This window comes from Desmodus rotundus, chromosome 11 (genome assembly GCF_022682495.2).
Source record: "Desmodus rotundus isolate HL8 chromosome 11, HLdesRot8A.1, whole genome shotgun sequence".
Taxonomy (NCBI): domain Eukaryota; kingdom Metazoa; phylum Chordata; class Mammalia; order Chiroptera; family Phyllostomidae; genus Desmodus; species Desmodus rotundus.
In genome coordinates, this window is record NC_071397.1 from 24,892,623 (window position 1) to 24,918,063 (window position 25,441).

Below are 25,441 nucleotides of genomic sequence, written 5' to 3' on the forward strand. Positions count from 1 at the left end.
TGAATTGAAATAGATTTTTAAAAATATGTAGTCTAACAGAATCATTTATAAAAGAGAAGTTTGAGGCACAGAGATTTCAAGTAATGGTCAACAATGTAAAACATTACTTTTTGGCAGAGATATGATTAGAAATCAAGCATTCTCATTTCAAATCTGGTATTTTTCCCACCAATCCAAGTTGTTTCTTGAAAGAGCATATATATGTATATAAAATATTTTTTCCTCCATGTAGGAATATAGGTCAAACTGTAACTTTTTTAATACTAGGATTTGGTCATTATTGTTATCATGCTCTTATGTGGTACAGCAAAGGCAGTACTAATAGGGTTAAAGACTTACTTTAAAAAAGAAGAAAGACCTAAATAAACAACCTAACACTATATTTGAAAGAGCTAGAGAAATAAAAACAAACTATGACCAATAGTAGCAGAAGAATGGAAATAAATAGTAATGAAGATATAAACCAAAGATGAAGTAGTAAAACAATAGGGAATAAACAACAAAACTAATAGTTGGGGTTTTCTTAGAAGAAATTGGCAAAACCTTAGATAAAAAGAAAAAAAGAGAGGACTCATAAAAATAAAATTGGAAATAAAAGAATATTACAAATGTTATAGAAATAAAAATGATCATAAGAGAACATTATTAGCAAATATATGCAAACAAAATGGATAACCTAGAAGAAATGAATGAATTCCTAAAAATACATAACTTACCATGAAGAAATAAAAAAATCTCAATAGGCCTGCAACTAGTAAGAAGATTGAATTAGCAATCAAAAACCTCCCCTCTCCCCAAAACCTCAGGACAAGATGTTTTCATTGGTAAATTATATCAAACATTTAAAGAACAATAACATCAATTCTTCTTAAACTCTTCCAAAAAATTGAAGATGAGGGGACATGTCTAAATATAGATTGTAAAGCAAGCCTTACTCCAATATGAAATCAGACACAGCCACCACAAAAAAGAAACTACAGGATAATATTGCTGATGAACTAGATGTAAAAATCCTCAACAGAATACTAGCAAACCAAATTCAAAGTACATTGAAAGGCTCATATACTATGAACAAGTGGGATTTATCTCTACATTGCCAGAATGGTTCAACATACGAAAATCAATTCTGATACACCATATTAACAGAATAAACCATAAAAATCATATTATCTCAATATGCAGAAAAAAAGTCAAAATTCAATGCTTTGTCATGATAAAAACACTCAGTGAATTAGGAACTTATTTCAACATAAGAAGGCTGTATTTGATGAGCTCCTAGCTAACACCATACTCTACAATGAAAAACATTGAACTTTTCCTCTAAGATCAGAAATAGACAAGGATGCCCACTCTTGCTACATCCATTTACCATACTAGTAGAAGTTTTAACTAGAGCAATTAGGCAAGAAAAAAGAAATAAAAGGCATCCAAATAGGAAAAGAAGAAGTAAAATTGTCCATGTTTCCAGACAATATGATCTTATATATATTAAAATCCCCCTAAAGATTAAAAAACATATAGAACTAATTCTAAAGTTGCAGGATACAAAAATCAACATAAAAATCAGTTATTTTTCTATACACAGACCACAGACTACATAAAAAAAGAAATTAGAAAGCTATAAACATTGATGAAAGAAACGAAATAAGACACAAAAAATAAAAAGGCATTTGTGTTCATGGATTGGAAGTTTATACCATTAAAATGTCCGTATTACCAAAAACAATCCATAGATTCAATGTAATCCCTATCAAAATCCCAATGGCACTTTTTTCAGAAATGGAGTAAACAATTCTAAAATTTGTATGGAACCAAAAAAGACTATGAATAACCAAGTCAATTTTGAGAAAGACCAAAGCAAGAGGCATCACGCTTTCTGATTTCAAATAACATTACAAACTTACAGTACTCAAAACAGTATGACACATGCATAAAGAGAAATGTAGACCAATGGAACAGAATAGAGAGCCCAGAAGTAAGTTCATCAATATAAGGTCAACTGATCTTCAACAGGGTACACAATAAAGAAAGAACACTGTCTTCAATGAATGACACTGGAAAACTGGATAGCCACATGCAAGCAAATAAAATTGGACCCTTATACCATAAACACGAAATCAATTCTAAATTGATTGAAGATTTAATTGTAACATCTGAGGTTCACTGATATTTACCACCATATATATTTGTAGTATACAGATATGCATACTACTTTTAATATATATTTATGTTGTTTTTTACTTAAACAAAGATTTTATTCATTTTTAGAGAGAAAGGAAGGAGAAAGAGAGGGAGAGAAACACCAATGTGTGGTTGCCTCTCATGCGCCCCCTACTGGGGACCTTGCCCACAACCCAGGCATGTGCTCTGGCTAGGAATCAAACCAGCAACCCTTTGGTTCATAGACCCATGCTCAATCCACTGAGCTACACCAGCCAGGGATGTTTTTTACTTTTTATGTTATGAATACTTTTGCTATGCATATTCTAGTACATGTCTCCTCGTTTTCAAGTATAAAACATTTACTAGCATACTTCCCCATCTCTAAACAGGAAAATTCTGTAGTTTAGCATAGGCACACCTTCAGCTTTATAGGTGATACTATAAATGGGCTTTCAATAAACGTTACCAAAAGTACACTGTCATCCTGCAGTTGGAATTTTCATCGCTATTGTAATAGGAAGCAAATGTCCCACTAGATTCTGTCCCTTTTGCCAAGAGAAAACATTGGTGAACAGAATGCTGATAGTATCTCTTCACTCATCATCATAAGCGTGAATATAAGTGGTCTTTTTTCTGGAAAGTTTATCAAGGATTTCCATGTCAGGATAATTAGTGGATCCTTTTCAGACCTTATTCTTACTAGATCTGACTTTAGCAACATTGAACAGCTCCTCTTTCTTGAAACCTGCTCTTCTGCCTTCTATCATATTACATTTTCTCAGTTGTGCTCCTACTCCTTGCCTATTTTACTGTCAAATATTAAAGGTTTGTCAATTATATACATTTATCATGAAAATTTTTCCTCTCTTATTTCATTTTCTCTGCCATCAAATATCTAGGCAACTATCATATTATCATGGTCTGAATATATGTGTCCCTCTAACATCCATGTTTTGAAATCCTAAGCCCCAAAGTGTTGGTAGGTAGGGAGGTAGGGCCTTTGGAAGGAGATTAGGTCATGAAGGGAGAGCTCTAATTCATGGAGTAATGCCCTTACAAAAGAGACCACCGAGAACTCTCTTGAACCTTCTGCCAGTGTGAGTACACAGAGATAGCTGTCTATGAACCAGGAAAGGGGCCCTCAAGCAGGCTCCAAGGTACCAGCACCTTAATCTTGGACTTCCCAGCCTCCCTAACTCTGAAAAAATAAGTATTTGTTGTTTAAGGCATCAAGTCTATGTTATAGCAGTCCAAATGGACTAAGTCAATCCCTGATTCTTGAAAAATTCCAATCCTATATAGAATAGATGCCATCATATATTCTGCTTTTAATATTCATGATTGACTTGAATGTGATAAAAACTAGCATCTTTCTAGAACACATATTATGTTATCAACCTCTGTGGGAAGAAAAAAATCCAGTAATAGATTAACAATATTTATGTGCACAGTTATTTTATTTTCTTTCATAAAGCAAAGGGAATAGTTAGTACCATTATAACTTGGTCTATGTTTATTAGGAATTAAGGTTCGGTGTCCTTAAGCAATTTGGACCTAACAGCAGGACTCTATGCACTGAAAAGTGTAAGCAATTAAAATACTACCAAGGAAAGTGTTTTCCTACCAGCCACCAGAGAGAGGGCATTTGCTCTCAGACCCTGGAAGTTATCATATGGTCATCAGGGGATGCGGAGTTTTTCACAATTCAGGCACAAGACTGAAAGTCTCTAACTGTTTCCTTCTCTCCTCACATACTGAGCTCTGTGTGTCTTTGTTAAAGGAAGCGTTAAACAACCCTCTCGCCACATACGCATTGGATTAAAGAGTCAACATGTGGAGGGGCTCTGGCCAGTACAGAAAGACATTATTGGAAACTTAGAGTCAAGAGAATAATTATATCTTAACATTTACTGACTCAAGAAATCAGCTATAGTTCTCTTCCTCAGTGTTTTATACTGAAAACCTGTTGTTTTTAATTTTCTGAGCACTGACAACCCACTGTGCTTAAACAGCAGCTCTTAACCAGAACACAGTAATTAGATAGTTAGAGCCCTCGTGGTGTTTCGGTATTCAGAGGGGCTGCAGTGTACAGCAACAAGTTCACAAAGTTTTCTTCCTTTTTCCTTCTGATTTATTGTATGTTTTCTCCTTAGTGTTATCACATGGGTATGATTGCTTGTATCAATCATTCAGTGTATAGTAATGTAAGAATATGTCACTTACACACAATTGTACACACACACAAAGCTGAAAAACAAAACCAGTGTAGTGAAAGAATAAAGAATCAATGAGGGACTGATGGAAAATCTTTTAAATACAGCATAGTTAACAAGGAGGGGAAAACTGCTTAGTTGGTTGTCCTTTTAATTTCAAGGTAACTTCACTCCTTCACACACAAGACAAATATCAAGTTTTTAGTTTCAAGTTTTACTAAGGGATAATCTCTTCGTAAATGGTGATCCTTTAAAAGAGGTTTTGGGAGAAAAAGTGTTTCGACTATAGTCAGTTAGTATCAGACATCTCTGCAACTCCCCTATAGGAGTCTGCCCTCCACAAGAGAGCAACATCTTTCTCTCACTCTCTTTTTATTTATTTATTTATTTATTTAGTTCTGCATTTTCTTTTTTTTCCTTGTTCCATTTTTTAACACACTTCTGGTATTAACCTAAAATAACCTAAAATCACTCTGCTGCTCCATTTATTCTTACTCGAAATATTATAATTTGTTTTCTGTTCCTATTGGTCTCCTGAAACTGCTGGTTGACCTTTTGTAGATTTGGCTTTGAACACTTGCTCCTTTTGGTAACTTCCTCCATCTTCGGTGTTTGTGACAGCATTTTTCCCCTTGCTCTACCTCCAATCTTCTACTTCTTAACCAATTTTGTGGGCAGTCCTTAAACCCATTCCTTGACTGCTGATCCCCAACCTTTAGCTCGCTCTTCTCTCTTTCTACGAAATCAATTCAATCGAACATTGTAGCTTCCACTGCCACCTGCTGCAAACACTCTCACGGCCACATAGTCAGGACCTCTTGTGAGCTCAAGGCCCCTGTTTCGAATGACTTACTCTAATCACAATGTCCCATTGATAGGAATGGCATAGAGCAGGAAATACAGATTTAATGGGCTGAGGGGTTAGTGGCGATGGCAAGCCAGCTAAATATTTGGAAATTACCCCTGCCCCAAAGTAACTCACATGCAGAAATGATCCTGCCATCTTTCCCTGTAAATAATCTTGTGATCCATATCTTAATTTGACAGCACAAATTTTCTACCTGTATAAGCTAACCTGGTCATTCAAATTCAAATTCTAAATTTTTCTTTCTTTTTTACCAATAATTATTCACAAGTTCAATAGCTTTTGCAGTGATCTTCTCACTCTTATCACCACAATATTGTATTTTGTTTAAGTATTCCTATTACCTAACTTCACCAATTCTTGACCTGCAGTCTAAACCCATCTAATTCTATACTTTGGTCAACCATTATAGTGAAAACTACATAATATCACTCCTTGTTAAACCTTAAATGGCACATCCAGGCACCAGCATATAAATCTATACTATTTTATATTTTACACAGGATCCATTATTCTCAGGCTCTTTTTCACTTTCCCAACCTCAAGTCCTCCTCCTGCTCCGTTCACATCAGATTTCATGTCTCCACAGTAATAAATTATATCTACTGCCACTCGCCCTGTCCTTAGCCTTTCCATTACCTAAGCCTCTGTATGCATGTTGTTTCATCTGCTTTGAATGACAGTCTACATATTATTTCCCTGGTAGAAACTTGATTATCTCTAGGATATCTATCTACAAACTCCATCACTGCTCTGGGGAGACCAGGTGCTTCCTTTTCTATTTATCTACATTGCCTCTGTATATTGTTCATATTTCTATTAGAGTAAATATCTAACTGTGTCAGAGATATCTGTGTATCTCCTCACTGGAATTATAGCTCCCAGAGCTTGACAACTACTTGCATTTGATTAATGTATGCTTACAAAAGTTAAATTCTATACGAAAAACTCACCTTTTATTTTGGAAATATTAGTTATGTGTAAAGCATGATGGAGAATATAGTAAGAGAAAAGATTTTTGAATGTATTAAGCTATTGGTATACTTTACAAGCAAACTTAAATTTTTAAATTAGTTCTCTGTAATAACATAAAATGAAGCAAAATAATCAATAACATTTAAGTTAGCATGCATGCTTTCTTCTTAAAATGTAGGTTAATAACAAAGATAGACTAATTATCTAAATGGAAATTTAAAAAGCAGGCTGGCATATGCACAAAACTCTGTAGAGAACACCCTCACATTTTAGTAACCTTATATGAAACAGACACTGGGAACGGTCTTCCAGTTCCATTTCTTGAATTGTTTTTGGTGTCACGTTAAAGCAACCCTCTCGTACATCTACTGATCAGTAGCATGGAAGTGAACAAAAGCCCGTATGCTTAATATTATCATGACATGTTACACAGATTTATAGCCACATGATGGAAAAACAGCCTGACAGTGGCACAATTTTATAAAATAGACCAGTAAACTTTAGCTATACTTTGCCAAGATAAATTAATGTTAGTAGAATTGCTAAAAATTTCTCTTTGAAACCATATAGATGGCTCCTTTAACCAGGAAACTTTTCTTAAGTTTTCCTCTCTCTCTCCCTTATCAAATGCCATAATAAGTATATCAGTAGAAATACCTGGTTTGCTTCCTAAAGACCTGGAAATCCACCAATAAAGACAGAACCGGATTCTGGCAGAGGTCTTCTAGACACATGATTGATAAGTTCCCTTGCTCTTATAGTCCTCCCTAGAACAGTCAATTCAGCTTGACAGGGGTCCAATTCTTGCCTGCAACAATTTAGGAAGGAATTTATGGCTTTAGTATATGTTGTGTAAACATTTGTCTCACTAATTAATTAAGCTATTAACAAAAGAAGGAAGATTTAAATAAATAGATTATCTCACCATAAAACCAACAAAGCCAGAAGTAGATTAATCTGTTCTAAATTAGAAACCCTTAATGCTTTGAGTAAATATACAAAGTCAAATTTTGACAAAACAACAAATTGTAGCAATCATCTAATAAAATAAATAAATCCTGATAATAAACAAATCCCTTTCAACGGTGACTACAATGTTAGAGTATAACATTCTACTTTAGTTTTTTACATTGTTAAATTTTCTGTATCAGTTAAAAATATTGAAAAGTATGTTTTAAATGTGGGCACAGTACTGCCCCCTCATCCACAGTTTCATTCCCCACAGTGTCAGTTAGCCATATCCGATGATATGGTTAAGTCCAAAAAGATTACATGGAAAGCACTGGAAATAAACAATTTATGTTTTAAATTGTGCATCAATCTGAGAAGTATGATGAATCTCAAATTGTTATTCTCCTTCCCGCCTGGGACATGAATCATCCCTCTGTGAGTGTACGCCGACTGTATGTGCTATTTGCCCATTAGTCACGTAGAGGCCACCTTTCTCACCAGGTGGACTGTCCCAATATCGCAGTGTTTCTGTTTGAGTAATCCATATAATAGCCTAATGCTAACTTACAGTGCCTACATTATTCACCGCACTCCTCTCATTACATAGGCATCGCACCATCTCACACAGCATTAGAAGGGTGAGGACAGGAGAACAAGATATTCTGAGAATGGCCGCATTCACATAACTGTTATTAAAGCATATTGTTCTATTTGTTCCATTTTATTATTCATTATTGTTAATCTCTTATTGTGCCTAATTTATAAATTAAGACTTCTCATAGATAGGCACATATGAGGGTTTGGTACAGTCTGTGGTTTCAAACATCCTCTGGGGACCTTGGAACATATCTGCCAAGAGGGAGGGGAGTGGAAAAACTGAATCAAGTTTACAATACATCTTTAGGTTGAACATGATAATACTGCAAGGAGTAATTAGTCATAGTACTATAAATCATACCAAGATGTACAGCATGTAAAAATCAAAAAATAAATAAACCAAATATAACTTAATCAGGGAACTCCAGTAATGATTTTCATGAGCTGAAAGATGAAATGAAAAATACTTTGACAATACTTGAACATGTAGATATACGTGTCTCACTTACTCTAGCCATCTGTTTAATCATCTAATCCAGGGATTGAAAACTATGACAAAAAGGCCAAGAGTTGCCTGCAACCACTTTGTAGGTCCAGTTTAACTGTGACTCAGTCACACATTTCTTTACACATAATCTATGGCTGCTTTCACAGCAGCGCTGAGTAGTTGTGACAAAAACTCTAGGCCCAAAGAACCAAAAATATTTACTATCTAATTCTTCAATTAAATAAGTTGGTAGATCCTTATCAATTTATTTATTTAGCTAGCAAGCAAGTAAATATTGTTTTAATCCTTTTCAAGATGATGGTAGACATATTATAAGACACCTACATAATATTTACCTATTGATATCTTTCTATATCATGAGTATGTGATATTCTGCCTTTCAAATATTAATAAAACTTTTAATTGAATTATAGCATGCGCTATTTAGAGGGTAAAGGATAAAGCTCTATGAAATACCATATTGTGAACACATTTAAGTAATCACTACCTAGGTCAAATGGTAGAATAGTACTAGCAAGGATCCCTAGAAATACCAGCCACACAAGGACACATTTTTATACCCCCTCCATGTTAATTCAAAATTATGTTTTCAATATTCATCTTTGCTATTGAATTTAATAGTAGTTTATTTTCAAGGCATTATTATATTAATATTTCACAAATTATTGTAGATTTGGTGTACATTTTGGTGCCATTATAAATATCACTGTTATAAACATGCTTTGGGAGTGAGGTTATAAAATATCATTTTCTCCAGTTTTTCTTAGTGGTGATGAATTATGTTCACTGGCTTTTTAATATTGAATGAATTCCCAGAATAAATTTAACTTTGTCATAATGTATTCCTTGATTATATAACACAGGATTAACTTTTCTATATTTTAAGGAACATATTTATGTATATATACATCCATATACATATATGATAGATATATAATAAACATAATTCATATATATATAAATAAAAGAGAGAGACATGCCTTCATATTTCCTGTCTTGTACTGGTCTTATAAAATTTTGCTATGAAGATTATGCTGTCCTTATATTCTTACAGAAAGTTTATGTAATATTAATTTTATATCAACATTTTATTATATGGTAAAGTCACTAGTTCAGCCACCTGAGCTTAAAGTTTTCTGTTGGGGGGCTTTAACGCAGCCTCCCCGGTTCCGCCACGGTTGGAGAAAAAGACTACCAAGATATGATCTGCTTGGGGAGGAAAGGTGGCCGTTTCTCTCAAGGGGAGAAGGGCCCAGAGCCTCTCTCTCCAGGGGCTTTTATTAGGTTCATTCGCATAGGAATGCAGATAAAGCTCATCAATCATTGTCAGGCAGTAAGGGTTAAACAATACATGATTTACAGAGAACTCTGAGGGCTTATTCTGAGTTACAGCCAATTAGTTAGAGGGCCATAAAACTTTAGGCGCCAGACTCATCTCAGGTCTGGACCCTTATCTCTTAAACTGAGGGTACAAATCAAGTAGGTTTCACAGGAATGTATGTATTTTTCTTAGGCCTGATTCCCCAGGGTATACGCCCCTCCCAGCACAGGACTGCATTGCCCTCTGTCATTGCTTCAGGCTTAAGTCAGGCAAGGGAAGTAAGGCAGCCAAGAGATTAGGAGACTTCTTGCAGACAGAATGAGCACTCAGGCTATTTCAAAGCCGAGGGGCGAGGGTCCATCACCCCCTTTTTCCACAGCCCCCGAGTCCTTCCCTGCGGGCCTCTTCTGTCACCAGAGCCTGTCTTAGGTTGATCCTCCCTTGAGGATTCTTACCCGTCATTGGCTAACTGGCCAAGCTCAGGGCCAAACAGGGTGAAGTGGGCAGAGGTGGCACTTCTGCCAGGGAGACAAACTTTGTCTCCTTAGTGGCTTATGGTCCCAACTCTGACTCAGCCTTAACCATGAGGGGTTACAGCCTCTGAAACCAGGCAGAGCGGTTCCCAACAGTTTTCTTTGTAGAAATTATTAAATGTAGATTTAACATATTTAATATAATATAGCTATCTATGTATTATCATGTCCATTTTGTTAAACTTTATTTTTTCCTAGAAAATTTTTTTAATCTGGACTTTCAAAAGTATTGCATAAAATATTTAATCATTTCCTCACATTATATTTGTATTGGTATCAGAACTATAACAATGTCTCTTTCTTGTGACATTGACTATTTGTACCTTTTCTCATTTTATTTATTTTGTAGATAAATATTGGGAGGGAGTAGTAAATTTCAAAGAACATACTTTTGCATTGTTATAGTCTTAATTCTCTATTTGTTTTTTACATCTTTAATGTCTGCTCTTATTTTAATGATTTTCTTCCTTTAACTTTCTTTGGGTTTAATTTACTCTTCTATTTATAAGTTTTATTTTTATTTTTTATTTATTTTTTAATTTTTTATTGCTGTTTAAGCACAGTTTTCTCCACTTCTCCCCCACACACTCCCTTGCCCCATCCAACCCCCACCTTCCATCCTGGATCCCACCCCCCTTTGGCTTTGTCCATGGGTCTTTTATACATGTTCCATAATGACCCTTCCCCTTCTTTCCCCCATTATCCCCACTCCCTTCTGGTTACTAAATCTAAATTATTCCTCAAGATTGTAAAATTTTCTCTAAGAATCAATTTAGCTATGTTTAATAAGTTCTATTTTTCATTTCCATCTATCTGTTCAAAATATGTTTTAATTTCTTTTATTTTTTCTCTTAGTCCAGGAATTATTCAGAACTGCATTATAAATTTCCAACTATATAGGATTTTCTGTTTTTTTAAATTAATATTATAAAATATTATTAAAGCTCAAATCAAGCTTGTTCCAAAGCTTATTTGCTTTTAAGTCTTTGAAACATATTTGCCCAGGCTACAGAGCCCAGGATATGGTCACTTTTAGTAACGTTTTCACAACCCTAGAAGTCTGTAGTTAAGTGCAATATTCTCTATATGTGTATGTGGTTTTAACACATACATAAACATACACACATTTAGCCACTTTTGTACTGAATGTAGAATGGGGACAATTAAATAATTAAATCATGTCTAGAGTATATGTAACTTTCTTGTTAAAATATATTTACAGATTCATTGCATCCTTCTTCCATCTACATCATGATATGAACTTAATGGAGTCAGACCAAGAGCGGTATGCAGCCGTATTGAGGCTTTTATTAAGAAAGATTTGAAAACTTTTTGAAAAGATCAATGATGTTCTTTATATTAAGAACATGGGAGAAAAATATGTTGAACATTTTTAGAATCCATTTCTTATTCTTGAATTCTATATTAAAGCAAACTAGAAGCTTTCTGGGTTAATTACTTATTACAATTAAGCTGTTAATTGTATCTTAGGGAGGATACAGCTTCCAGGAAGCTATTCATTAACTGATAAAAATAAAAAGCAGAACATCATGGCAGAGTAAGACGACACATTTGTATCTTTCCTTTGATCTACAACTAGTTGGACATCTATAACCCAACAAAGGTTTCTCTGCTCAACATACTCCCATGCCTGAGAGACCCACACATTGTACATCAGAAGGTGGATGTACTGACCCGCAGAGGGGAGGCAGGACTGAGGGATGGACAGGGACGGGACTGTGCGTGCAGATGCAGTTTCCCAGCTACCACTGTTGAGACCGCAACCCCAGCTAATGTGGCAGTAGTGCTGAGGTCATGGTTTGTTTCCTGTGCTATAGCCCCGCAGAGGGTAAGAGGGACTGAAACAGTGTCAGCACCCAAAAATCTGACCCCCTGATGGTGGCAGCAGAGCCCCATAGCAGCAGAGGAGATATGTCTATAGTCTCCCTGCTGCAGCACAGCAGCTCCAGCAGCCACAGAGAACCGAGCAACAGCACGGCAGGCTGATAAAACTGGCTCACCCACCCAACACATCTCACCATGGTATGGAGCCCCAAGACCCTCGCAACCTGGACACAGTGAGCATGCCCACAACCCCAGTCATGCAGGCAGTGACTCTCGTGGCCAGAGTGATGACCCCTGGGGGTGCCAGTGACACAGGTAAGAGGAAACAAAAACTTGCATTATGGTACCATCTACCGGAAAAAGAAATCTTATTATCAACCTGCTGAAGTCTTAAAATAAAAAATCACATGGTACCTAAATAACTCCTTTAAATGCCCTGGCAGAGAAACAACCCACCAAGCCCCAGGAGCAATGAAGGCCACATAGTAACACAAAAAGAATATGACAGTTCTCCAAAAATCAAACTCAAAGTCATGGAAGACTAATTTAAATGACAAAGAATGTCATATTGCAGTTTTGAAGAAACTCAGTTAGATACAAGAAAACTCAGAAAGGCAGTTCAATGAGCTCAGGAATAAAATTAGTGAACAAAAGAGAGTGAAACTATAAAAAGAACCAAACACACATTTTGGTGTTGAAGAAATCAAAATGATATGAAGAGTGTGCTAGAGAGCTTTGGAAATAGAATAGACCACATGGAAGAGATATTTAGTGAGTTCCAATAATTCAGGTAGAAAAAGAGAGAACTAAAAAGTTAAAAAAAAAAAGAACTCTGTGAGAAATATTTGACTACATTAGAAAGAACAGCATAAGGATAATGGGTATCAGAAAGAGAAGAGAGATAGAAGAGAACAGAGTCTATTCAAAAGAATAACTAATGAGAACTTCCTAAATCTGTGCAAGGAACTGCACATTCAAATAGAAGAACCTAACAGAACACCTAATTATCTGAATGCAAAGAGATCTCCTCCAGGACGCACTATATTAAAACTGTCAAAAGTTAGTGACAATAAAAGAATTCTCAAGGCATCTGGGGTCGGCGGGGGTGAAACAAGATTGTAACCTACAAAAGAAGCCCTATCAGATTATGATCAGATTTCTCCGTAGAAATCCTACAAGCCATGAGAGTAGAATAATATATTCAACATATGAAAAGAGAGGAACTATCAGCCAAGAATAATATATCCAACAAAGTTATCCTTTAAGTATGAAAAAAATAAAGGTTTTCTCAGACAAACAAAAGCTGAAGGAATTTACTACCACAAGACCTGTATTAAAAGAAATGTTGAAAGGATCTTTTGTACCTAAAAAAAAAAGACAAAAGTATACAACACTTAGAATAAAGTGACAAACAGACAAACTGAAGCAAAAAATTGCAACTCTATTTCAGAATAGGGTGTTAAACAATGATAACATAATGGTTAAAGGGAAAAAAGCTTTAAAATAACTATAACTACTGTGATTTGGTAACAAATGCACAGCATAAAATGGGATAGTTTGTAAAAACAAACATATAAATGGGGAGGAGGAAAAGGATGGAATTCACATAGGTAAATTATCAAAGATAAGATGTTATCTGAAGAAATAGGATCATTTTATCTAAGACATTTTATACAAACATGGTAAGCACAAACAAAAATTCAGAGACAAGAACATCAAAAAAGAGGAAATGAAAAAAGTCATAGAATACCACTAAACTAAAGCAGAAAATGAAACACAAAGGCAAAGAAACAAAGGAGATAAAGAACAATCAGAAAACAAAAGGTCAAATGGTAACAGCAAGTCCTCATATACAAACAATCACCCTAAATGTGTATGGACTGAACTCACCAATCAAAAGGTACAAAGTAGCAAAATAGACTTCTATATGCTGCCCTCGGGTGACTCACCTTTGCTGCAAAGCAAACATTGGCTCAAGTGAAGGGGTGAAAGATAATACCAAGCAAATTGTATCCAGAGAAAAGTCAGTACAGCCATACTTACTAGACAAAATGGATATCAAGACAAAAAAGGTAGCAAAGGTAAATATTTTATAATAATAAAGGAGATAATATATCAAGAAGACATAATGTTTATTAATATACATATACCCAACCTAGAAGCACCAAAATAAATAAAGCAATCCTTCTATACAAAGGGTGAAATAGACAACAACACAATAATCATAGGAGATTTTAATACACCACACAGTCTTCTTAAGTGCACATAAAACATTTTTGAGATCAGACCAAATATTGGGACATAAAACAAGTCTCAATAAATTTAAGAAGACTGAAATCATATTAATAATCATTTCTGGCCACAATGGTATGAAACTAAAAATCAACAAGAAAGCTGGAAAAATCAAAGATATGTTGGGTTTAAACAATATGCTGCTGAGCAACTACTGGGTCAATGAAGAAATAAAAATGGAAATCAAAGACACATAGAGACAAATTAAACAAAATTATGATATACCAAAATATCTGGGATGCAGCAAAAGCAGTAATCCGACAGAAGTTTATAGCAATATGGGTTTTTACAAATAAGCAAAAAAAATCTCAAATAAATATTTCACTTTAAGGAACTATAGAAAGAAAATCAAAATAAGCCTAAAATTAGAAAAGTAAGGAAATAATAAGAATCAGAGCAGAAATAAATGAAACAGAGAGTAAAATAAATTGGAAAATTAATAAAATGAAGAGCTGATTCTTTGAAAAATTAAACTGATAAACCTTCAGCTAGAAAAGAATCAAATAAGAAAAATCTTAAATGAAAGACAAGTTACGATGGATGCCACAAAAATACACAAGATTATATAAGAATACTTACTATGAAGGCTAGATAGCACAATATTTGATAACCTAGAAGAAATTGATAAACTATTGAAATGTATAAATTTCCTAGATTGAATCATGAATAATTAGAATACTTGAATATACTGATCACTAGTAAGAAAATTAAAATAGTAATTAAAAATCTCTGCAAAAACAAAGCTCCAAGACCAGATGGCCTCACTGATGAATGCTATCAAACATTCAAAGAAAATTTAACACCTGCCTCTTGAACTTTTTCATGAAATTTAAGAGAGGATGCTTCCTAACTCATTTTATGAGGCCAACATTTCTCTGACACCGAAATGAGGCAAGTCCATCACTAAAAAATAAGAAAATTCTAGGCCAATACTTCACATAATCATAGATGCAAAAATTCCCCACAAAATACCAGCAATGTGATTATAATAATATATTAAAAGGATCACATACCATAATCAAGTGGGATTCATTTCAGGGATGCTAAGATGGTTTAAATACACAAACCAATAGACATAATATACCACATTATCAAAATAAAGGATAAAAATTATATGATTGCTCAATAGAAAGAGAATAAGCATTTGTGATAAAGAGATAACATCAATTTATGATCTAAAAAACTCAATAAAATGGGTATAAAAGGAAAGTACCTCAACATAAAAAGGCCATAAATGACAAAACCACAGTTAATAGTATACTTAATAGTGAAAACTGAACGCTTTTCCTCTAAGATCAGGAACAAGACCAAGATGCCCACTTTCACCACTTTGATTCAACATAGTCCTGGGAATCCTAGACAGAGCAGTTAGGTGAGAAAAGGAAATAAAAGGCAACCAAATTGGAAAGGAAGAAATAAAACTGCCACTTTTTACAGATGGCATGATTTTATTTATAGAAAACCGTAAAGACTCCACCTAAAAACTATTAGAATAAATGAATATAGTAAATTTGTAAAATACAGAATTAAAATACAAAATCTGTTGTGTTTCTACATCCTAACAACAAACTCTCAGAAAGGGAAATGCAGAAAACAATCCCACTTAATATCTCAACAAAGAGAATGTAACACCTTGGGGTAAGCTTAACAAAGGAGGTGAAAACCAATACACTGAAAAGTACAAGATGTCGTTGAAAGAAACTGAAAAATACACAAAGAAATGGAAAGATATTCTGTGTTCATGGATTGGAAGTCTTAACATTTAAAAAATATCCATTTTACCTAAAGCAATCTACAGATTCGTTGCAATCCCTATTAAAATGGCAATTGCATTTTTCTTTCTTTTTTTTAAAAAAATTTTATTTATTTGTTTTAGACAGAGGGGAAGGGAGGGAGAGATGGAGAGAAACATCAATTCGTGGTTGCCTCTGGTGCTCCCCCTACTAGAGACCTGACCTGGACCACAACCCAGGCATGTGCCCTGACTGGGAATCCAACTGGCAGCCCTTTGGTTCGCAGGCTAGCACTCAATCCACTGAGCCACACCAGCCAGGGCAGCAAATGCATTTTTCATAGAAAAAAGAAAATATCCTAAAATGTGTTTGGAACCACAAAAGATCCTGAATAGTCCAGGAATCCTGAGAAAAAAAGAACAAAGCCAGAGGTATCACACTTCCTGATTTCAAATTATATTACGAAGCTATAGTAATCAAACAGAAAAACACACACAGACCAACTGAACAGATCAGAGCCCAGAAATAAACCCACACATGTATAGGTAACAAATTTACAACAAAGAAGCCAAGAATATACAATGGGAAAAGATGTCTCTTCAATAAGAATGAGGCTAGACCACTATCTTACAGCATACACTCATATTAACTCAAAATGAACTAAAGACTTGAATTTAAGACTTGTGACAATAAAATACACAGAAGAAAACACAGGCCAGAAGCTTCTGAACATTGGGCTTAGGGGTGTTTTGTGAATTTGGCTCCAAAGCTTAGACAAACAAAATAAAAATTAGCAAATGGGACTATATCAATCAAAAAGCTTCTACACAAGCTTTTTAATTCAATTCAGTCCCATCTGTTTATTTTTTCCTTTATTTCCCTTGTCCTAAGAGACAAATCGGCAAAAATATTGCTAAGTGGGGTATCTGAAATTTTACTGCCAATGTTTTCTGCTAATACTTTTATGGTATCATGATTTATATTTAAGTCATTTATCCATTTTGAGTTTATTCTGGTGTAGAGTATAAGTTGTTGGTCTAGTTTCTTTTTTTTGCACGTATGAAGCCAGTTCTCCCAACACCGTTTATTGAAGAGACTATTTTTACTCCATTTTATGCTCCTGCTTCTTTGGTCAAATGTTAACTGACCACAGAGACATGGGTTTACTTCTGGGCTCGCTGTTCTGTTCCATTGGTCTGTGTCATTCTTGTGCTAGTACCAGGCCCCTTTGATTACACTGGCCTTGCAGAGTTTGTTTTCAGGAATTGTTTTCTTTTCTCTCTTTTTAAAAATTGTTGTTCAAGTATAATTGTCTCCATTCTGCACCCCCACCACTCCCCCCACCCCAACCATCCCCACCTCCCACCCTCCATCCTATTCCCCTTTGGTTTTGTCCATGTGTCCTTGACCACTCTTCTCCCTTTCCCCTGTTATCTTTTCCCACCTCCTCTCTGGTTATTGTCAGTTTGTTCTTTATTTCAATGTCTCTGGAAATATTTTGCTTGCTTGTATGTTTTCTTGTTCAGGTTCCACTTATAGGTGAGATCATACTGCATTTGTCTTTCAACACCTGGCTTATTTCACTTAGTATAATGCTCTCCAGTTCCGTCCATGCTATCGTGAAGGGTAGGAGCTCCTTCTTTCTTTCTGCTGCATAATATTCCATTGTGTAAACATACCATAGTTTTTGATCCACTCATTTACTGATGGGCACTTAGGCTGCTTCCAGCACTTGGTTGTTGTAAATTGTGCTGCTATGAACACTGGGGTGCATAGGTTCTTTTGAATTGGTGTTTCAGGATTCTTAGGGTATAATCCCAGCAATGGAATTGCTGGGTGAAAAGGCAGTTCTATTTTTAGTTTTTTGAGGAAATTCCATACTGTTTTCCACAGTGGCTGTGCCAGTCTGCATTCCCACAAACAATGTACTCGGGTTCTCTTTTCTCCACAGCCTCACCAGCATTTGTTTGTTGATTTGGTTATGATGGCCATTCTGACCGGTGAGAATTGTTATCTCATTGTGATTTTAAATTGCTACTCTCTGATGGTTAGCTATGCTGAGCATCTTTTCATATGTCTCTGGGCCCTCTCTATGTCCTCCTTGGAGAAGTGTCTGTTCAGGTCCTTTGCTCATTTTTTAATTGGATTGTTTGCCTTCCTGGAGTGGAATTGTGTGAGTTCTTTATATATTTTGGAGATCAAACCTTTGTCTGAGGTATCATTTGCAAATAAATTTTCCCATTTGGTTGGTTTCCTATTCATTTCATCGATGTTTTCTGTACTGTCACAAAAGGAATCCTATCTTTTGTGACAGTATGGATGAAACTGGAGATTATTATTATGGTAGGTGAAATAAGTCAGTCAGTGAAACACAGATATCATATGATCTTAAAGCAGTGGTCACTAGGGGAAGGGACGTGAAGGAAGGGTTAAAATGCATAAGGGAGGCACATGCATGGCGACAAAAGGAAAGTAGACCTTTGGTGGTGAGCACACAATACAGCGTACAGATGCTGAATTACAATGTTGTACACCTCAAATTGATGTAATGTTGTTCAACTATGTTACCTCAATAAAAATAAATAATATAAAAGCAAACTACTTTTACTCCTATTAATCTCTAAATTTTATTGTTTGGAAAAATAACTTGTACAGTTTGTGATATTGAAATAGTGATAATAACTATACCCTAATACTTTGTTCATAAACTCATTTCTCATATTTCATAAAGCAAATGAAACTTATTTAGATTTCACATTGATTTATTTGGCCTTTGGCTATATCATGACTGAAAGGATAACTTAAAAATCCCATATAAAAACTTTAGCCCTGGTTGGTGTAGCTCAGTTGGTTGGAGCATCGTCCTATAGGTCAAAGGGTCGTGGACTTAGTTCTGGTCCGGGCACATACCCAGTTGTGGGCTCAATCCCTGGTCCAGGAGCTTACAGAAAGCAACCATTCAATGTTTCTGTCTCATATCAATGTTTGCCTCTCTCTCCCTCTCTCTCCCCCTTCCTCCTTCTCTAAAAGCAATGAAAAAAATGTCCTTGGGTGAGGATAAAAAAATAAATAAAATAAAAAATTTGCCTTTTTCTGGCTACAAAAACAACATAAACTCATTATAAAAAATAGAATAAAATAAACAAATTTATCCAACATCATCATTCATGAATTACTGAATGAGAGCAGTAAGAGTGTGAAAATTTACTCAGCTGAATTTTGTTCTTAACTGTAATCAACTAAAGTAGTCACACTTTGAATCTTTATCACTTGGTTTTTACAATGACACCAAAAATATAGGTCAGTAACTATACATCTGCATTAAATATTTTTGATATGCATTATTTTCTCATATAATTATGTAATAATTAAAGCAAAACTATTGTTGGATATTTAGTTTCTAAGATTTTGAAATAATAAGTAACTGTGACAATTTTTTTTATGCTCACCAGAGGACAATTTTTCATTGTTTCTAAAGAGAGGGCAGTGAGGGAGAGAGAAGGAGGTGAGAGAGATTCATTGCTTCTAAAGAGAGAGGAGACAGAGAGAGAGAGAGAGAGATTGATTGCCTCTTGTAGGCTTCTGAACCACAGACCAAATCTGCAACCTCGGTATGTGTCCTGACAGGACTCAAGCCTGTGTTTACGGGACAATGTTCTAACCAACTGAGCCACATCACCGGGGCTTATAATGAATTCTCGAAGAGTCACCTTTATTTAATTATATCATTGGGAGGTATTCTAAGAGGTAAATCATTAAATCAAATATAGGCACTTTAAAAGATTTACCATCAAATTGCTGAGTTTTACTCCAGAAATTTTCTAATAAGTATTATTGGAGCACTAAAAATTTTGTTCAGTTTTTCATTTACATTCATGTAAGATCTACCAGTATTTTCAATATATTCTCTGCATAAAAATCCTTTCCATCCAAGGAATATTTGCTAATATTTTATGTTTATAGACAGATCGACACTTCACAGTAAGATGACTTTATGTATATAGCAGATATTTCTTCACTTTGCATTTTATACATTTTCACTGAAATATTTGAAGCCAATTATACTGCTTTAATTATTGAAGTAGCATAATTTATTTTGATATTTGGTATGCAAAATATCTTCTCTTATAACTCTTCTTCAAAGATTTTGACATTTTGACATGTTTATCATTTAAAATCTTTTTTTATTCCAATAAATTGTCAGAGGTGTTTTTATCAAGAATAAAAGTCATTCTATATCCTAAAACTTAAAGGGCTATACATGTACATATATATACACACAAGCATGTGCACACACACACACCTGCATACAGGTGTCTGACACAGATACACCTACGTGTTTGTAGTATTAATATTACATATTGGAATATTTTATTCCAATGTGAAGAAAATTTTCTACCTTTTTTCTTTTCTTCATTTAACCATCTGCACTATATCCATGTTCAACTATGGTCTCTATCTTGTGGAATTACTTATTTAGAGCATAATAATAAGTAATGAGAAATACAGTATATGTTAATTGAATGTGCAATTGTATGAGGTTGTGTAGTACAGATTACTATACAATATAAATTAATTAAAGTTAGAAATACTTCAGACTTGATCCTTGAATGATAAAGATGATTATGATAGGAATAGGGAAGAATAGATACTAATAGATTTGAGATTTTGAGTAAGGGTGAAAATTGGAAAGGAAATGAATAAAGTGGAGTTTAAAGGCTTTTTCTGACTATAATCGATAATGACAGTTCAGTTCAATACTAGATCTTTCAGATTCTCTACTTTGAGCATTGAAATATGTTACATTCTGTACAGAGATTAATAGTTCATTCATTACAGTGCCAACAGCATGAGGAGAGGCCTTTGGTATGTTACTACTGTATCCTCACACTTGAAACAGGGGCTTGTATGTGGCAAATACTACAGTATGCACAGAATATTGAGCAGTTTTACAGGACACTTTCTGGAATATATTAAATGCTTAATGAATGACAGCATTTATATTTTGGATGTTGTATTTGCTTTATTATTTTCAATCATAAGTATTAGAAAATATTTCATAAATTGCACAAAATATAAAAAAGAAATTCCATAAAATCCTGTGTTTATCCCAGGAAGAATCATAGTTATGATTTTATTTCACTCTAAAATTTTTATTTTATTACAGAATTTTCCCAAAATTGAGCATGTAACAAAACTATTTTACAGTTTGTCTTCTTTGTTCATTTAATAATGTAAACATTTATGTTAATATTACTGCAAACTATTAATTTTAATGAATATATAGTGATTGTTCCTATGTTTGTATTCTATTTTTTTCAATATGTGTGATCATTGGGTGTCTGGGTATCTTTTCACCAGTTTTTTCATTCTCTTCTATAAAACTACAATGCATGCTTGTTTCATATATCCTAATGCACAAATCAATTTATTTCCTTAGGAAAATTTTTAGAAGTTGATTTGTAGTATATAAGCTCTCTCTATATTTACATCATATATTCCTAAATTTTCTTCAAAATTTTTTCTGTTAGTTTTATGTGACAATTTAACTAAGCTATAGTCACCTGTTATTCAATCAAACACTAATCTAGGTTTTGTTATGGAAGTACTTTGTAGATGTGGCTAATACATATGTCAACAATCAGTGGACTTTAGGTAAAGGACATTACCTCCATAATGTGGGTGGACCTCACTTAACCAATTGAAGAGCTGTAAGTGCAAAACTGAAGTTTCCCTTGGAAGGAGAGATTCCACCTATGGATTGATTGCAACATCAACTCCTACCCAAAAGTTTCCAGCCTACAGGCCTTGATGGAGAAATTTTACAAATTTTATACTTTTCCAGCCACTCCCAACAATTGTATAAGCCAATTCCTTAAAATAAATCTCAATAAAAATCTTTGGCTGGGTCTATTGCTCTGGCAAAGACCTGGCTGATCCAGATTTTGGTAACTAGAGTGCAGAGGTACAGGTGTTTGTACGCAGGGCACAGGAACACCTTTCATATCTCACAGTTACAGCAGTGAAGCAGTATTAGTGTTCATTGAGTATGGAATTTGATTCTTTAACTGGAGCTGGACATGATTATAGTTTTTGCTAAAATCTCAGCACATGTCTCTCTTAATTAGTGTTAACTACATGGAATTAAATTCCTTAAGGAGGTTTTCTGCGTGAATGCCAATGGATCAGGTGATTAGCTTTTGACTATCAACTCCAACATAGAGACTTACAACTGACCTTGATCTGGATTACTGAATAGAACTGTGAGCATTGGGAAAAGGTTCATATATCATATAGGGAATTATTTTTATAGACATATCACATTTGACACTTTTCCTTGAAATTTATTATGATTTTTATTTCAGTATAATTTCTATTCATTGTCACAGAGGTTACACTGCTTCACAATCAAGAACACTATTAGTATGTACTAATTCCGCAGGCTTTCATCTTGGGTAAGTATGAGAATTTTCTTTCATACTTAAATTTATGCATTGGTTATTCTTGTTTTCAAAGCTATTATCATTTCCGAACTAAATTATCCCTGGTAAATGAATACAAGGATGCCATATCATCTTTTCTCATACACATATTGCAGAGAGCTGGCAGCTAAGCTGAAGGAAAATGAAAGGTAAGTACGCCTCCATTATAACAATGTAGACTATCAGGTTTTCTTTGCTGAAAATGCAATTCTAATATTTCATATAGCAGGATTATTTTATTCAAGAGACACACTTTTTAACAGCAGTCATATCTTTCCCCTTAGGCTCATTAGCGTTGAGGCCATGCTGTTCTGATTGTGCCTGACTGAATCTAACAGGAATTGACTGTACGCAGGAAAACAGTCTCCCAACATTATTGTTTAGCATTTGCTGATGATACATTTGCCTAGCACACCATGCAGTGTAAAATTTTTCCATCAAGGCTGTTTAATGCTTTCTCCAAAATCAGCACACAGGATGCTTTAAAGGTCAAATGAGTAGACACATTCATTTTGCATAATTATAAATATATGGAGAACTCTGCTGAGGACTCCTGGTGTTGCAACTACCTGTAATTGTTCTTCTCCCAAAGTTGCAGTGACTGTTCATATTTGTCATTTGTATTCACATAATAGGAATCATTATCAACTCCCCACTAATTAGAACCTGAAAGAAAAGTTTGGTGTGCCATAAGTTCTTTCCATTATATTTAAATATATGGGGTAGATCCCAGGAAAGGTCAAGGGACTGTGCTGAACAAGAGAGAGACATGGGTAACCTACTGTTTATTATTTGCATGGCTACCATATCATTATAAAGCAATGAGTTCTAAGCTTCCACCTACACTAGCAAAAAGTGAAAGGGGTACATGAATTAGTCCAATCTTGTAAATAACAAAAAAGCAAAAATCAAAATTCCATCGTGTTGGATATCAATTCTCTCTGATTTGGTTATTCTTGAGCATTGCAAAAGTCATGATTTAAAATTACTCTGGCTTCCATTTCACATTTAAGAAGCTGTTTTTAATTGACTGATAAAACTTGGCATAGAACCCAAATGTGTGCATTCCCTTTGTTGATTGCCTATCATATTTCTATATTGAAAACATTATTTAATCAGCCATAAAAATATTTAAAAATTACTATAAAGTCAAAATAATTATTTCTTTTTAAGGAGGATTCAGACCTATAAGCTGTTTATTCACACAAACAGAAAGAAAAGACAGGCAGCAGTTTAGATATTTGATGCCAATATACTACTTTTTATCAGATCAAATTACCCCAGATATCGAGGGATATTTTATTATACTCATGTAATGTACAGGATATTTATTAAGTTCTATCTGAAAACTGATTATTTAAAGGGAGTTAAAGAGATATAAGTAATCTTTTTATTCAATTCCTATAATGTTTATTCAAGTAGTTTCCACAGGTGATGTGGAATTAGTTGCTCCCAGCTCCACTCTTCCATGATATCTTTGATAAAAGTAAGATAAGTTCAACTCCCTAATTTAAACCTTTGGCTAAGCATTGCCAAAAGAATTCAGTCTCAAAATCTGCATCTGGAATTCAAGCACCTAACCCCCCAGTTCTGGCTCTTATTTAATTATCTGTATCTCTGACAGCTCCCAACAGGAATTTCCCGCTACTCTTAAATCAGCCTCCTCATTGTCCCACTTGTTAAGATTTCTTTTCTACCCACTTAAGGCAATTCATAATTCAGAATTTACTTGAGTTTCACTTATTACTTAAAATGTTACTAGTATTTGCAGTCTCAATGATCTCTTTACCATCTACTACCACCTATTGTGTGTGATTCATTTTTGCATTCAATTATGTACTGTTTTCTCATTATATGATTGCTTGATATTTAAATGTTTTGTCTCTCTAGTGAAAAAATAACCTCTCATCTGACAGTTATTTTTGTCCATATCTGATTTCTTAATAAAACCTAGGCATTGACCTACAGACCTTAAAAAATCAATTCTACATCTTGGTTATAGCATCAACTGTGTTATTAAAAGTGCACCAACTATTCTTTACTACTCTTAATAAGCATGATTCTAAGGCAGCAGCCTTATCATGGATAGGAATCCCAGAAGTAGCCAGGTACTTAGATGCTACCTCCACCGTGACCAGATTTTCCCTGGTCTCCTTGTTAGGATAGAATTATCCCTTTGCTCATGGGGCTTTGCATTGGCAAAGTAACTGTTTGCATTCATCGAGCCACAGTCAGATTTTCTAAAAATTATGAACAGCTGAACAAAAAGCAGCTAAAGGCTTTGAATTTAGTATTCAAAAATAGCATGCAATTGAGTTGTTTTCTGCCTAGTTCTAAACTAAGTATTATTCTAGTTGATCTTGCTGGGCACATACTCTTAAGAACCATGAGAATAGCCATTTTTTCCTTTGTGTTCTTATGTGAAACAACAGTTTTCTACATCACATCATGATTCTTCTGAAAGACTGTTCCTTGCTAAAACTTCAGATCTCTTCACTGGATAAATGGATTTCTAAATATATTTTTGCATTTGTGATTGAGGTTAAATATCAGTGACATGGTTACTATCCCACATTAATTAGAGTAGTTCTAATTAAATTATATTTTAGAATCTGTAAAACAATGTTCAGTACAAAATAATTGACATTAGATCCTTAAATACTAAGATCACTGATTAAAATTGATCAACAATATATGCAATTATTTTTGATAACATCATAAGCAATTAAACCACTTCTAGTAATATTTCCTTGAGATGAAATATCTGCTTTATAAAATGACCACTAAGAAAACATTATAAATTAGAATACTTTAGTACAAATTTTCACCATATATTATATAGCAAAATGATATAAACAAAATATTTTAAAATATGGTATTTATAACTTCTGAATGCTCATAAAATAAATCTGAAATTTTACTTTTCTAAATTCTTAAAAAGATAAAGAAAAGTAGTAGATTAA

At 34.3% G+C, this 25,441-nt stretch overlaps 1 protein-coding gene across 1 annotated transcript in view; it reads right to left on the reverse strand.

Annotated features, from left to right (window-relative positions):
* Positions 1-25,441, reverse strand: part of EYS (eyes shut homolog) — a 1,562,674-nt gene that overhangs the window by 494,465 nt on the left and 1,042,768 nt on the right. Inside the window, 1 exon segment of the mRNA XM_071219700.1 lies at positions 6,894-7,024. Within this exon segment, the coding sequence (XP_071075801.1) occupies positions 6,894-7,024 (131 nt within the window).